This window comes from Terrapene carolina, unplaced genomic scaffold, assembly GCF_002925995.2.
Source record: "Terrapene carolina triunguis isolate 2854851 unplaced genomic scaffold, T_m_triunguis-2.0 Scaffold604, whole genome shotgun sequence".
NCBI classification, from domain to species: Eukaryota; Metazoa; Chordata; order Testudines; family Emydidae; genus Terrapene; species Terrapene triunguis.
This window is the reverse complement of record NW_020664955.1, coordinates 805,167-820,740: the sequence shown is the minus strand read 5'-3', so window position 1 is coordinate 820,740 and position 15,574 is coordinate 805,167. Positions and strand designations below refer to the sequence as shown.

Here is a 15,574-nt window from a genome sequence, read left to right as displayed (position 1 = left end):
CACCCACCTCTCAGCAGGGAAGCTGTGCAACATGCTCCAGAACAAAAGAATTGGCTGCTGAAAGGATTGGGGCTCCCACCTGGAGTCTGACCAAGGAGGTCAGACTGAGAGACACATAGAGCTTGATCACGGGGCTCACTACAGTTTGATTGGTCTCTGGGCTAAGCAGAATGGGCTGTGCTTTGACCGTCAGGTCTCTATGCTAACCTAAGGCCGTCCTGTGCTGTGTCCCAGTTGACTAATAAACCTGACTTTTGACAATGCTGTCTGAGCGTCACTGCAAACGCTTGCTGAGGTGCATTAATCCCTGAAGCGTATACAAAGCTCCATCAGGAGTCTCTCTCTTGCTCTGTTGGACTCGCTGAACAGAGCTTGTGGTGTGAAGCAGGCATGCTGAAGGCCTAGGGGTCCAGTCTAAGGGGGTGGTGAAGAGACATGGGTTACCCTGGAGGAAGACTGAGACCCTAGGAGGGTCGGGCACACTGAAGGACACCTCCTAAAGACTGTACCAAAGCTGGGGGCGTAGCACCAATCCTGTGGACCCGTGACACTAGTATATTTGCCTTGATGATCCACTTCCGGAGATGATGCCCTAGAACTTCAGCCACTATACAGATATCTGCAGCTGGGACAAGGAGAAAGAGGGACACCCTGACCCAAAGAGCCCCCAGGATTCTTAGCACTGAAAATAAATCCACCCTGCTTCTGCCACCTGATGTTGCAGCGCCTCCTTTCCTGCCCAGCACGGTGAGCTATGCAGCATGTGTGTGAACTCTCCCCAGCATTACTAGTGGCTACATACAACTAAAAACAGCTAAGGATGAAATGGATTTGGAGCGAATGTATTAACAGCAGCAATGCCAACTTCTGGGAAGAGGCCATCTGTACAATGAGCCGTGTGTGAGCTGCTGCTAGCGTTTAAACCAGTGGTCCCCAAACTTTTCAGCCTAACCCTGTCCATGCCTACCCCCTATGCCCCAGAGCTGGGAGCAGGGCCCTGGCTCCTTGGGGGAGGGGAGGAAATGTGGACAGGGAGGCTAAGAGGTAGCATTGCCAATTGTGGTTGGATGTATTCCTGGCGATTTCATCACATGACATCATCTTTAATTAAAGATTAATCTTTAATTCCTGGAGACTCCAGGCCAATCCTGGAGGGTCAGCAACCCCAATAAGGGGGCCAGGTCTGGGCCCGGAACAGAGCTGCAGCTGGGGACCAAGGCTGGAGGGGCTGGACTGGGGCAGGGGCCAGGAGTGGAGCTGTGGCTGGGGGTGGGGCCAGGAGCAGAAGCCACAGCCAAGGCTGGGGCTAGGGCAAGGGCCAGAGCAGAGCTGGGTGGGGGGCAGAGCAGGGCTGGGTGCCACTCCCAACCCACCCCCAATGTGGGCTACCTCAGGCCCGGCCACCCCCCACAGTTTGGGGACCTCTGGTTTAAACACACTGTCTCTGCCTACATTAATTGCAGCATTGAAGGGACAGCGTCAAGTCAAAATGGATCCGAAGTCTGTGCTTTGGGAGAAAAGGCTTAACAAAACCTAAGACCCACAGGCCCGTTTCCCATCATGTCCTCTGCAGAGAGGGACTGAGCTGCTCGGTGATTTTGTACTCCCATTGCTATTGCTATGTGACGTGCATCAGTCCATTGAGATCATACCACACTGCACTGTGACCAGGGTCTCAAGATTACATTTATTAACTCAACCCTGCCCCGGCCTCTGGCAGAAGAGAGAGTCAGGTGATGGACAAAGTGACAGAGTCGTGCAGTGTTGGTGGAGCTGTGTTGGGCCCAGGATAGTAGAGACAAGACAGGTGAGGTAATAGCTTTTATTGGACCAGCTTCTCTGGTGAGTGAGACAAGCTTTTCAGCTACGCACAAGACTTCTTCAGGTCTTTTCCCCATCAATCACTGGGCAGCCAGCTGAGGCCGGCTAGCGTGGAAACAGACGCTGGCTAGAGCAGGAACAACGGCAGCTTGTTAAAACTACTTGGAAGGGGAATGCTCCGGGCCAGGTAGTGACATCGAGCAGAGACTGCTTCCCTTAGGAGCCTATATACCTGCCTTGGGATCACCTGGGTGGGTCCCCACCTGCGGAATGGCTGAACCCTGCTTGAATGGTAATTGTCTCTGCAGGCCAGCTCAGGGATGACTCTTCAGGCTTAGGTAGTCTCAGGCCCAGAGGTATCACACAGAGAGAGAGAACAGCATCAGGAATACAGGTGGGTTATGAAATGATCTGTTTTATTGTACTGCTTTGACAAAGGAAAAAAGACAATATCCCCAAGTAGAAAGAATACAAATGTATTTTCCTTCAGGTTTTAGACAGACACAATAGGTACAAATGCTTTCGTGAGCAATTAATAGCACTTGGGATGTTTAATGAACCCAAAGGGAGTGAACACAAGGGACAAGATGGAATCCTGAAGGCACGCAGAGGCAAGGTGTCTCCTTTACTGAGATAACACAGGATAAAGTCCTTTTCGGAGGGCAGTGGGGGAAACGGACACTTCAGAACCCTGGACCCGAGCATTTAATTCCTCACTTTATAATCTGTATTTATGGGATAACCAATAACACCCCAGAGATCACAAGCTTCTCAAAACCATCTGCTGCAAGTTTCATGAGAAGAGACTTTTAGAGCCACTTGCTCATAGTCTGGCCTCATCAGATATCTTTTCACTTCCAAGGAGAATGCGGAGGCAGCCGCAGGAAGGGAAAGTGAAAAGGCCGAGTCATCTTTGAACCTCAAGGAAGGTCCAGTTCACGTTCTGGGGGAGAGGAAGTTATTTAATCTAAACTAGTTTCACTAGGTCTAAAGGGAGGAGGTTCGCTCAACTCTGAGCTAGCTTAGCCAGGAAAACCCTCCACGTTGGGAGATCCAAAATTACAGAGTGAGCCCCCACCATGTCTGAAGGGTTTTTATGCAAGAAAACAGCCCAAGTGGGAACGCAGGGGTACCTGGGGCAGGTGGGGTATTAATAAGGGGAGTTACGCTGGGAGTTCTCCTAGAATTGTAGATCTTCCTCAGCTGTGGGATTTTCCATACACAGAATCTTTAGTTGAAGGGGCATTCAGGTTCACTCAACAGATGTGTCTGTTTCAGGCGTATTCTGCAGGCACCAGTCTGACATTACTTGGCACGACCTGTTCTCCAAGGCTCCGTTACGCTGGCTCTAACTCGAGCTCTGGAAGCTGTCCTTCTCCTGTGCCAGAGGGGGCTCGTCACAGTCACTGGTGGTATGAAGGGCCATGCACAGACCCTTGGTGGCTGCAGTCTGAGAAGGCAGACATTTATTCCACTCGGTTCCATTAGGATGGGCAACTTCACCTGGGAGGAAGAAAGAGAGAAAGAAGGAATCAGAAAATGCTGAGGACAGGGAAACTTACACATGGAGTAATAGCTAAAGCAAGACGTCAGTGCAGTTTCCACCCCGGCGTATGTCAGCATCTCAGGGTATCTCCACCCGTTTCCATCACACTGACACTAGGAATGCTCAAGAGCTCAGAACTGTCTTCTCACATGCCCTCCCGGGCAGCCTGTGGTGTTCCCGGCTGGGGCAGACGACCACGAAGCTTTCCCATCCCTGTGTAACGTAGGGGACGGACTTGCTATTTCACCTGGGAGCCATTTGTTCCAGGGCAGCCTGCAGAGATTTCCGGAGAGCTGTGTGGTTGAGATCCAGAGCACCAGACAAATGTCTCCGATGGGCTGGAGTAATCTGTGAAGGAAGAGGGAAAAGAAGTTGGTTATGCTACTCTGGCTTCAATTCAAAGGAATGGTGGCTGGTAAGAGTTAGTTCCTTTCTCATCAACAGCCGAGTTCCACTGAGCTACGTGTTACCCTGTGTTAATAGCCTGAATTGGGAGCCCAACTGGAGACGCACTGGGCCTGATTTTCAGAGGTGCTGAGCAACTGCAACGCCCACTGATTTCCATTGGAGCTGTGGGGGGTGTTGTACTCAATGCCTCTGAAAAATGAGGCCCTTGGTGTCTGACGCAGAGCTCCCCACAACGGCAACACCCAAAAGCAGGGGCCACGTTTCAAAATGTCCTTACCATGCCCCTGCAGCAGGCAGGCGCTCAGTTTTAAAGGTCTCAGCCAAAAGGCCCAGATTGAAGACACTGCATAGAACTCAATGTATCTACTTGCTGGGATTCCAGGCATTCTAGCGGTTCTAAACCTGGTGCTTAAACCACTGAGTCCATTGTTCAGAAGGGGTGACTGATTTTGGGCCTTGGGCCTGGTTTTCCAGAGGTGCTGAGTTGTGGGTGCTCAGCTCCTCTGAAAAAAAATCAGGATTTAAGTGACTCTTCCCAAGTTCCAGGTGGATCAGAACTCAGGAATTCCAGATGAGCGGTGTAGTCAGTTAAGACAGGAAGTGAAGAAGAAAATCCCATCCAACTGAAAGCTATTTACACTGAGATCCCTTTCACCAAAGAGATGGAGCAATGGACACCGTAAGCAGAGCTCGTGTTTGTGTAATTTCCTCTTGGCTCTGTGCACATAAAAGCAAGACCCCCGGGACTCACAGCTCTCAGTCTGGACTCACATTGCTGCTGTATATGGTCAGCACAGCCATCATCAGCTTGGTGTAATTCATTGACTTAGCAAACTCCTGGGCCAGTCGGCACAGTTTCAGGACCAGGAGGTTAAAGAGCTCAGGGGTCAGTTCCACCTGAAAGAGAGATGTGGACACGGAGCAAGGAGAATAAGGAGAATACAAGGAACAAGGGCCACTTCAGACACCAAGTGTCCCAGACTGGCTCACTGCAGGTTCTGGATAAATTGAACCAAAGAGCAGTCAGCACCCACCAACAGCAGGGGCACCCAAATACCCTGGGAAATTGCCAGGTGCCTGAAGGCGGCATGGGAGGGACACAGACTGCAGCTGCCCTCATCTGTAATATGGAGGAGCTGCCCATGAAGACTACTGGTCCCAGCATGCAATGCTCCATCTCAAGCCGCACAGCCTAGACACGGTAGCACGGGCGGTGGATAATAACTGCGGTGGCTTGGGTCAAGGTGGAGTCCTGCTCTGAGGGGAGAGAGGACTCCAGGCCATCAACCCGGCACCTTTCACCACTACTAAACTCACACACCAGGTATTTCAAAAGGGTCATTTAAATAAATCAGGAGAGAATGTGTTTGCTCACCTGCCTTCCCAGCAATGTCTGCACAACAGTGATGAGATCCTCTGACCACGGCATCTCCAGGACCTGGCTGGAGAGGAGAATAAAGCCAGGGCTACACTAGAAACTCTGGCCGGTATAAAACATTGGGTAGGGGTGTGAATAATGGTGACACGTTTATACCAGCGCAGACAGAGTTTTACTTCTTACTTTGTTAGAGGATCTGGTATAAGCGATACAGATAAGAGAATTATTTTGCCAGTAGAAGCTGTGTCTGCATTAGGGGCAGTTTGCTGGAGTAGCTAGACCAGCAAACCCTTTCTAGTGTCGTCTACGCCTAAGAAAGAGACATGGCTGAACTGCGGGCACTGTTTGGAATAGATCAGTACTAACTGCCCGCCTCTGCCCGCATAGAATTCTCCAGGGTATACGGCCCTCATGCTGGCCCCACAGTTCCCATGTGTGCAATGGAGTGGATTGTGTGGATCCAGGACGGTACCTGGCCCTCAGTCTGTAGTGAGGGAGGAGTGCCTGTCTGAACCAGTGGGCAACATCACACCCGAGTCATTCCTTTGCGAGGTGACATAGAGTGGGTGGAAATTCCTCCCCTTCTGTAAGCATTTACCTGAGTACCAGCCTCACATACTCTGGCTCCAGGCTGTCTTCTATCAGCTCGCACACTAGCTTCGTCCGCTCAGGGCCTGCAACAACAAGATGGCAGCACTGGCCAGAAGCAGTCACATCCCATCCCCTTCCGCCCGCCCCCACAGTCAGCTCCACCACCGCACACTGGGCATGTCCTCACAGCCCTGGTTCCTCGACCTGCTGCAGGGCAAAGGCCTTGTCTGCCGGGCTGGAGAGAGTCTGGCTTCCCCCCGGCCACATGGATGGAATAACTGATACCAGTCCCAGTCAGAGAGAGTCTCACATCCAAAGAGTCCAGCTAGGGGCTGTCGTGTCTCACTCCAGACATGCCACTCAGGGCCTGGTGTCAGAGGGCACTGCTCCTCTCAAGTTGGAGTAGTGCCACCTTACACCAGGGCAGAGCTTGTCCCTTGGAGCCGGTGTTCTGGGGCAGGGGCTCCCTCTCCCACTCAGTCCGGACCAGGAGTTCTCAGGCCTTTGCACGCCCTGAGCCGCCAACAACCACTCACAACCAGACTGCTTGGTTCACTCCGGAATACACAGTGCCTGTTGCATGGGCGATTCAAAAGGAGGTGCCAGTCAATGCTTGGCAGGGCTTTCCCGGGCGCTGAGGAGCCTTAACTCTTAGGTGACTTAGCAGGCTAGTTGCATCAGAGATGGGGAACAGGAGCAGATCTGTGGTCTCTGACCGTAAAGACAACGACTGGTGACCCACAGATCAGGTAATGCAGCTCTCCAGTGTAGTGAGAGCAAGATGGCTGCATAGCACACACATCCGGCCGCAGAGGGGCCCTTCTCCCTGTAGGACGAGCTGTGAACTCACCTGCCCCCGAGGCCCGCAGGGCTGGAGTGATCAAGGCACAGCAGACTGGGCGAGCATACTTGGAGCAGAACGAGGTCAGCGCAGCCATGAGATGACGGGAGGCCGGCTGGGCCAGCGAGAGAACCTAGGGCATGGAAGAAGATGCAGAACAAATACAGCTTAGCATGGAAATGCAGGCCCTGTCGCCTGGACACTTTCCATCCTTGGGCGGGTCAGTGAAGCCCGGATGTTTAAGGAGCCTACGGGGGAAATGTTACCAAGTCTAGCGCATACCATTTAGAAATGGCAGTCTCCCCTGCTGAAGGGGAAGGGAGCTAAGGAGGAACCAGCACCTGTTCCATGCTGTTTTGCTCTATTCTCTAAAGTCAGGGGATGTCTTGGGCACAGGGCAGAGACTCTGGTCCAACCAGGCCAAGGTCCCTTTCTCTGCCGCTCGGGCCCTTTGGCACTGCCGGCAACCAGTGAGCTCACAGAGCAACACCCAGCCAGTGCCATGGGCAGTGATCTCATATCCAAGCTTGACATCCCTACTGGAGTCCCCATGCCCTCCTCCGACCACATCATCTGCACCAGTGATAGTTCATTCCAAAGCTGACTGCAAAGAGTTACAAAGGGATCTCACAAAACTGGGTGACTGGGCAACAATATGCCAAAAGAAGTTCAGTGTTGATAAGTGCAAAGTAATGCACACTGGAAAACATAATCCCAACTATACAGAAAAAGTGATGGAGTCTAAATTAGCTGTTACCACTCAGGAAAGAGATCTTGGAGTCATTGTGGATAGTTCTCTGAAAACATCCATTCAATGTGCAGCAGCGGGAAAAAAAAAACAAAAAAAACCTAGCAGAATGTTGGGAATCATTAGGAAAGGGATAGATAAGAAGACAGTAAATATCATAATGCCACTGTGTATATCCATGGTTCGCCCATACTTTGAATACCCGTGTGCTGTTCTGGTGGCCGCTTCTCAAAAAAGATACACCTCTACCCCAATATAACGCTGTCCTCGGGAGCCAAAAAATCTTACCGCGTTATAGGTGAAACCGCGTTATATCGAACTTGCTTTGATCCGCCGGAGTGCGCAGCCCCGCCCCCCCAGAGCGCTGCTTTACCGCGTTATATCCGAATTCGTGTTACATCGGGTCGCGTTATATCGGGGTAGAAGTGTATATTAGAATTGGAAAAAGTACAGAGAAGGGAAACAAAAATTATTATGGGTATGGAATAATTTCTGTATAAGGAGATATTAAAAAGACGGACTGTTCAACTTGGAAAAGAGACAACTGAGGCAGACGATATGATATAGGCCTATAAAATCATGACTGGTGTGAAGAAAGTGAATAGGGAAGTGTTATTTACCCCTTCACAGAACACAAGAACTAGGGGTCACCCAATGAAATGAATAGGCAGCAGGTTTAAAACAAACAAAAGGAAGTATTTCTTCACACAACGCACAGTCAACCTGTGGAACTCGTTGCCAGGGGACATTGTGATGGCCAAAAGTACAACTGGGTTCAAAACAGAACTAGATAAGCTAATGGAGGATAGATCCTTCGATGGCTATTAGCTAAGGTGGTCAGGGACGCAACCCCATGCTCTGGGTGTCCCTAAGCCTCTGACTGCCAGAAGCTGGGAGTGGATGACAGGGGATGGATCACTCGGTAATTGCCCTGTTCTTTCCATTCACTTAAGCATCTGGCACCAGCCACTGTTGGAAGACATGATACTGGGCTAGATGGACCATTGGTCTGACCCAGTATGGCTGTTTTTTTGTGATTCCTTTCACTGGCTTTCTGGCTCTTACTGGAACATACTCATGCTCTTCGCTTCATGTCCAAGGCCGTATGTGACCTTGTCCCCATCTCCACTCACTTCCTCTTATTCCTTACGCTCCAACCCATCCTCCCAGCTTCTTGACTTCTTCAGCTCTCTCTGTCCTTTTCTCTCTCCTTCCCATTCTTCACCCAGAGCCTATCAAGTTGCTCCCGATGGTGCTGAGTCTGCAAAGTCTGACGCATGTGCTTAGCTTTAAGCACGTACATGCTTCTTTGCAGGATTGGGGCCCATGTCTGCAAATCTTTACCCACTTTTTATCCACCAAGGACTGTCTCACTGCCTCCTCCTTCAAATCCACTTCCGCCCGGAATCCTTCCTGTGCTCACCAGTAACTGCCCACGCTTGCCCTGGGCTCAGCACCGGTTCCAGCTCTTGGCTCTATCTCAGAGTATAAGCACCTGGGGCAGGGCCCGTAAGGTTTTAAAAGATTTAGCAAAGGGCTGTGTAAATTTGCAGCATTCAATAAATGGTTTATAAGAATGGTTCCTACAGGATGGTTCTGCCAACAGCAGGAACACAACTCAGCATAGACCCCCAAGTTACAGCCGTCAATACCTTTGTACCTGTGGGCCTGGGTGGCTAAGGGGATTGGGGATGAGCGCTAGCACTGCTCACCAGAAAGTTGTTGGTTCCAGCCCAAGGCAGCAGTTGCAAAAAGGGGTTATCGTCCCCACAAGCAGTGAGCCGGTGTCTTTTAGCGCAGTTCCTAGTAAGCAGGTGCCAATGGTACAAAACCCATCAGCACTGGCCTTGGGAGCTGGCTCAAGGCTTAGAGAGGTCAAGGATCGAACAGGTTACGGAGCCTGAGCTCCTCTCCCGTCCATATTGACAGAACCAGACGGGGAAAGTTTACCCTGTCACTGCGCAGTGCTGCACCTGTTCTGTACAGGCAGGACTTCAGTCTCCAGGGATTCACCAGCATGAAACACAACATGCAACCCCTTCTCTCCCCAGAAGGTGTGTCTATCAATCAGGAGAATGGATCCTGGAGGACACGGTCTCTGGGGGCCGTCTGCCAGCTCAGCACCCCAGGCATGGGCCATCGGTACCTACCCGCTGGAGGAAGAGCTGCTCCGTCAGCACCGCGGCGTTAGTGTAGCTGAGCTCAGGCGTGAGAGCCAGCAGCCAGGTGCAGAAATGCACAAGGACACGTTCCGGATGCTCTGAGAGCTGGAGTAATGAGCACAGTCCCTCCAGCTGGAAGAGAGGCCGTACAAGCATTACAGACAGCAGCGGGACATTTCCCAAGCACCGAAGAATGAGGAGAGGGATTAGAGGCTGGTTCCCTCGGGATGATTTTTATACGGGCTTCAATCAGCATCCCTCCCCGTGTTACCATTGCCCGCTCACCTGGCCAGGGGTGCATTCGTTCAGGATCTGCAGTTCAGGAGGGGCGGTCCCATCTGTTTGCTAAAGAGAAACAGGAGATCAAACAGGCCATTCGAATAACAGGTTCTATCCCCGTTCCCCCAGTTGGTTTCAAAGGAAACCATTCTCTGCTGCTTAACACAGAAGTTTGGACAGACCCAGGTTCAGAGCACAGCAAAGCCACAAGATGTCCAACTTCATGCATAGGAAGAAGAGCAGCATCTGCAGTGACATCAGCCCAGATGAAAACTTACAAAGGGAATCAATTCTCAGGTGTTAGGGGTTAATCAGGTAACTGCTGGGGGGTGGGGGGTTGGATGGGTTAGAGGTTCTTAGGGGGGCAGTCAGGGGGCAGGAAGTGGGAGGGGGCAGATAGGGGGCAGGGGCCAGGCTGTTTGGGGAGGCATAGCCTTCCCTACCCAGCCCTCCATACAGTTTTGCTACCCCAATGTGGCTCTCGGGCCAAAAAGTTTGCCCACCCCTGATGTAGCAGCAGGACTGCCCTTTCCCCAGTACAGGTCACCTCCACCTCTTCCTGCAAAGCCTGTCTCCTTGGATCAAATGCATTCCCTTTCTGGAGCCCCTGGTGCAAGCTGGTTTGGACCAAGTGTTCCTAGTGAAATGCAGACGCAAAATACTTACATTTGACTCCATCTCTAGCAGCATCTTAAGTCTAGGCAAGTGCATCTGGGAAAAACATTTTAAAAATAGTTAAAGCCTAGAAAGAACAAAACCCCCAGGAGGGAGGCAAAATTCCCAAAGCCACCCAGATAATTCCCCAGCCCATTTTACTTCCCCTTTGGTTTCTGGGATGGGACATGGGAAGGCAGAGAATCAAATCTCAGTGCTCTGGGCCATTTCCTTCATTCTCCTGTTCTGAATTGTGGTGTTAAGTTGCTGTGCGCTGTTAAAGGGCTGCTGTGCTTCACCCCAGAAGCAGCTGCATTTCGGTAGCGGGCAGCAGGACCCCTAAAAATGCCACAAGTAGTTTGCAATCAGTCAGCAGAGCCCTTTGGGATCTGTGGGTGGGAGGAGGTATATCAGTGGTAGTCATTATTCCACTTAAAGGCAGCCATTAGTAGCAGCGACCTCTGGAAAGAGAGCCAGCTGCTAAAAAATGGCTGAGAAACTGGAGTTACAAGATAATCCCTTTCACACCTACACTGTTTATTCCCAAAGAGCAGGCCCTCGGCTCTAGGCCCCACTCCTGCCCGTGTCACTCCACAAAGCCCAATTTTGGTAGCCTTTATGGTACAGGACAAGTTTCAGCTGTTCAGTGCTGCTGTTCATTGGGCAGGCGATACAGCGTCACCAGGTGAGGCGTGGAGAGGGGAGAATGGGGAGCTCTATTGGCCATACTGCTTTGGAGATTGGAAAGGCTGGGTTCTGCGTTCTGTACTTGCACTGAGATAACTCACTTAGAAGGAATTCAAACACTAGCTGGTACCTGCATAAAATCAGGGACTTTTGCTGCTGCGTCCCGCTGGCAACCCTGACTGGCCTCTCTTGTCTCCATGATGGCGTCCGGCTGGGCATTTTCATTGGCCTCCCTGGTTTGGCTCTGAATGGACCCATGTCCAGATGCCTCTATACCAATCTCATCCTCCCTAGCACCAGCTCCTTTCACAAAGGTGCATCCTGCCAGAGGTTCCAGGTCTAACTCCTCCTCTTCCAACCGGGACCTTTTCCTCTGCCTCTCCCCCTCGGGGTCCAGACTTTCCTCAGCTACTTGCTTGCGTTTCCTAAGCTGAGATGCAGAGTCGGTCGCATCCCCAGCCAGCCAGAGTTCAGGGCCTGGATGCTCCTGGATGAACCAACTCCGTTTCCTTTCCAAGTCTGGTTTGCTCTGAGTGCCACCCACGATCTTCTGGCACAGAGTTTTAAGCTGCTGCCGGCACGTGTCTGTCAGCGGAAGTGGAGTCCAACAGCTCCTCTCTTCTCTCAGCCCCCTCTCAAGTAGATCCCGCAGGGCCTGCACCCAGAGGTCTGGGCTGGGATCTTTCCTGGTAGCCTGAAGCAGCTGGCTGAGGCAGTCCTTCGGCACACTGCCCTGCACCATGTGCAGCAGGGAGAAGAGATTTCTCTGGCACAGCACGGGAAGCAGCAGCAGTATCGGTCTCCTGAGCAGGGGGCAGAAGGGGGGGGGGGGGAAGGAGGAATGAAAGAGATTCACTCGTAGAGCTGCTCCAGGGAAAGGGTCAGGTGCCGGGTGCTGCCTCCGGAAGTCCTAGCTCACCGTCCGCTGGGGGGAAATGGAGCAGGCAGAGGAGCAGAGATGGGCTGCCCGGGAGTCTGACGGGGTCAGATAGAGTGTTTCTAGAAAAAAGGATCTGGTCTGGGCCCCCTCTTGACCTGAAAGATCCCCAACGTTCTGACCACACGACGGCCCCGCTCTGGAACTGGGCACTTTCTGTCTGTCTGCCTCACCTTTCCCCGCGTGACACAGGGAGCCCCCCCGCCTCTCGCGGGCACTGCAGCAGTTAGTTATGCAGACGCGTGTGTGCAAAGCATTATTAATACACACACCAGCACGTTCCTTCTTTGCACTCAGGGCCAAGCCTGCCCTCTTTACTCAACCCACACTCCCAGTGCAGTAAACGAGCAAGAGGTTTGGCACTCCTGGGCTGGTCCTGAACGATGCTGAGCTGCCTCATCTCCCACAGGCTTGAATTAAGGGCAATTAGCACCGTGAAGGATTGGGCCCTTAAAGGGCCAAAGCAACTGCCGGACAGAGAAGTTATTGCGAGTTTTCTAAATAGACAACGTAAGCGACTCACAGGGTGAGGGTCCTCTCGGGCCCCCGCAGCACAGGCTCTTCAGCACACAAGGTCTCGGTGAAGATCTGCCAATGGAACGCCTGCCCTGGCGCGTCGCAGGCCCGGATGCGCTGGAGGGCTCGGAAGGCAGCCAGTGCCCCGCACGGCCCGGACGTCAGCGTGTGGAGGAGGAGACGGGAAGGCTTGTCAAACCTCTGCAGCCAGGGAGCTGGGGGAGCTTCCATCTCATCGGCCCTGCAAAGGACACATCCAATGTGGATGGGGCACATCACAAGGCCGCCCGGCGATGCAATAAAACCCCAAGAGCAGCCAGGAGAGGTGAGGGGAAAATAGGATTTGCCATATATTGGCTCAGGCCATAAAAGGGCTGCATAGGAGACAATTGGTGCATCTAGTATGGTACCCAGCATCCAGATCAGACCACTGGGTTGTCTAGCCCAGTACCCCATCTCCTGCCATAGTGGATCCAATCATCTTGTCTCCTTCCACGTACCAGCCGAGATAGTAAGATACCCCAGGAGACAGATGGGAGCATCGGTCTGCCTTGTAAGATCTCCCATCTCCAAGAAAAGCTTCAAAGCAGGGTGAAAACATCCCACAACAGAGTTAGCCTATTGCAGAACGCAGCATGGGGAAGGGCAAGAATTCCTTCCTGACCTGCTGCAGTTGGCTTCTGCCCTGGAGCACTGATTGGATTAGCCTTCTCCTAGGTCCCCTAACTATTACTGGCCATAAAATCATGCAGCCCCTTTTAAAATCCAGCCACGGCATTTGCCTCAGGGACTTCCTGTAGCCGTGACACAAGGGAGAGGAGCGACAGCAGCTCACGAGCTAACACAAAAGATGAAGAGCAAATTCATTTTGTGTAGACAGCCCTTGTCACGCACAGCGCCCCGCTGCCCCTCAGCTACCCCAAAGACAGGGGTGAAGAGATTTGCCCTACCAGGTGCCTGGCACACAACGCTACAGCAGACAGTGAACTCCATTGAGCCCTGGACGGCTGTTTTCCACACTGGCTTGGAGGTAGGAGCAGGGAGCTGCTGGGCATGGCACCCACGGTCAAGCAGGGCAGTTACTGGAGCCTAGAGGCAACCTTCACATTGCAAACAGGGAACATCTAATGCATAACAAAAATATTCCACCTGTGGGGCCACATTTGGGGCCAAGTGGTTTGTTTGCTTTACAAATAAGAATCCAGAAATGCACCCACAGAATCTGCAGAGGCCTTGTTTGCAGGGTTTTAATAATACATAGAAACCAAGTCACTTAAATCCAAGTCCGCTCTGTTCCACCCACTAGACCATGCTGCTGTGGTGCGCACAGAGGACAGGAGGGAAAATGTGGCCCTGAGCAGGTTTTGTGCTGGGAACGGCTTCTGGGGGGAGCTGCCAGGCTCCCAAGGAAGCCTCTAAAATCTCAGGACTCTTGGGCGGTGCAAGTGCCATAGCTGTGGATACCACAGAGCCCCCAGCCCCGGAGGCTAAACCCACAAACGAAACAGGGAGATGGGTGCTGTCCTGACAGCCCACGAACGAGAAGTCGGCTCTCCAGCCACACGGCCATCCAAATTCACCCAGCAGAACTCCAAAGAGATCAGCGGGATGGGGCACGGTCCAGTACGTCTGGGAGAGATTAGTCACCATTTAAGACCATATAATGTCCATTTTTATCCCCACCCCCACGGTTGCAAAATGGAACTAGGGGAGACACAGAGCACCCCAGGCTTTGTCTAGACAAGGATTTGAAAGGTGTGGGCTAACGTATTAGCAGCTAAGAATTGCCATCTCGACCTGGGTTATGCATGCTAAAGGCACAGGCCCTTGTACATATATTTGCCAGTACCTTTCAAATCCTAGCTCGGACTGTGCCCAAGAGGGAAATCTCAGGCCAAAACGTTCAATCCAGAGAGTCTGCAGGTCTACATAGCTAGGCTCTGCCACAGAAGAGGCCTGATTCTGTAAGGCAGCGGTTCTCAACCAGGGGTATGTGTACCCCTGGGGTACGCAGAGGTCTTCCAGGGGTTACATCAACTCATCTAGATATTTGCCTAGTTTTACAACAGGCTACATAAAAAGCACTAGCAAAGTCAGTACAGACTAACATTTCATACAGACAATGACTTGCTTATACTGCTCTATATACTATACACTGAAATGTAAGAACAAGATTTATATTCTAATCGATTTATTTTATAATTATATGGTAAACACGAGGAAGTCAGCCATTTCTCAGAACTAGTGGCTGTGCCACTCTTGTATTTTTATGTCTGATTTTATAGGCAAGTAGTTTTTAAGTGATGTAAAACTGGGGGTGCACAAGACAAATCAGCCTCCTGAAAGGGGGACAGGAGCCTGGAAAGGTTGAACCCCACCACTGCTCTAAGGCACTGAGTACCTGTGGCTCCTATTAGCCTCCATTATAGCGCTGACCATCAGGCACTGACTCCGGATTTAGCAGCCTGCTGTGTGAATCCTTCAGCTTCCCCACTCAGCACGCCAGGGAGGCCCCAGAGAGAAGCTGCAGCCAGCTGGGGGTAGCTGCCAGGGGGTTGATTTCCCCCCTACCGGGGCCTTGGAAGCAAAATCAGCTTCAGCATCCGTTCTGCACAGTCTCCATCTCTGTTAGGGCACAGCTCTCACTGGGGCAGCATGTTCCACTTCCTGGTTCACAGGCCCTCTCTTTCCCTTCTACGCCTTAAAGGAGCAGCGTCCCTCCACCACCCACCCCAAAACATCCCATGCCCCCAACACACAGACTCCTGTCCCCACTCCCCCGCCTGCACACAATCACTTCCCCGTCATTTGCTGAAATGCCAGGGGATCACACGAAACCTTTGCTTGCCGGCGTTACATCATTAGACCAGTGCTTTTAAGATCAAGGGGCTTCAGGGGCAGGCGGGAAGAGGGCCATACGGCTCACCCAGAATCAGAGCCCGCAATCTCATCTTTCCTTCCCTCCCCCCAAATCTTGAGACCTTTTTGGTGCTGCTATTGTGTTTT

At 52.0% G+C, this 15,574-nt stretch overlaps 1 protein-coding gene across 1 annotated transcript; it reads right to left on the bottom strand.

The window, feature by feature from the left end:
* Nucleotides 1-3,610: 3,610 nt before the first annotated feature.
* Nucleotides 3,611-15,201, bottom strand: FANCE (FA complementation group E). Its single transcript, XM_024200240.2, has 11 exons — nucleotides 14,970-15,201; nucleotides 12,576-12,809; nucleotides 11,246-11,918; nucleotides 10,441-10,485; nucleotides 9,781-9,840; nucleotides 9,484-9,627; nucleotides 6,595-6,718; nucleotides 5,752-5,827; nucleotides 5,151-5,217; nucleotides 4,547-4,672; nucleotides 3,611-3,715 (listed from the first exon to the last, which is right to left on the bottom strand). The coding sequence occupies exons 1-11, from the start codon at nucleotides 15,005-15,007 to the stop codon at nucleotides 3,611-3,613; spliced, it is 1,692 nt and encodes a 563-aa protein (XP_024056008.2). The 5' UTR covers nucleotides 15,008-15,201.
* Nucleotides 15,202-15,574: the final 373 nt, after the last annotated feature.

Coding starts and splice junctions, on each gene's coding strand:
- FANCE (XM_024200240.2), bottom strand. CDS start 15,007: ATGGTCAGCGCTATAATGGAGGCTAATAGGAGCCACAG. Junction 10,486..11,245: donor AAGTCCCTGATTTTATGCAG/GTACCAGCTAGT, acceptor TGTTTTTCCCAG/ATGCACTTGCCTAGACTTAA. Junction 5,828..6,594: donor CCTGCGGGCCTCGGGGGCAG/GTGAGTTCACAG, acceptor TTGTTGTTGCAG/GCCCTGAGCGGACGAAGCTA.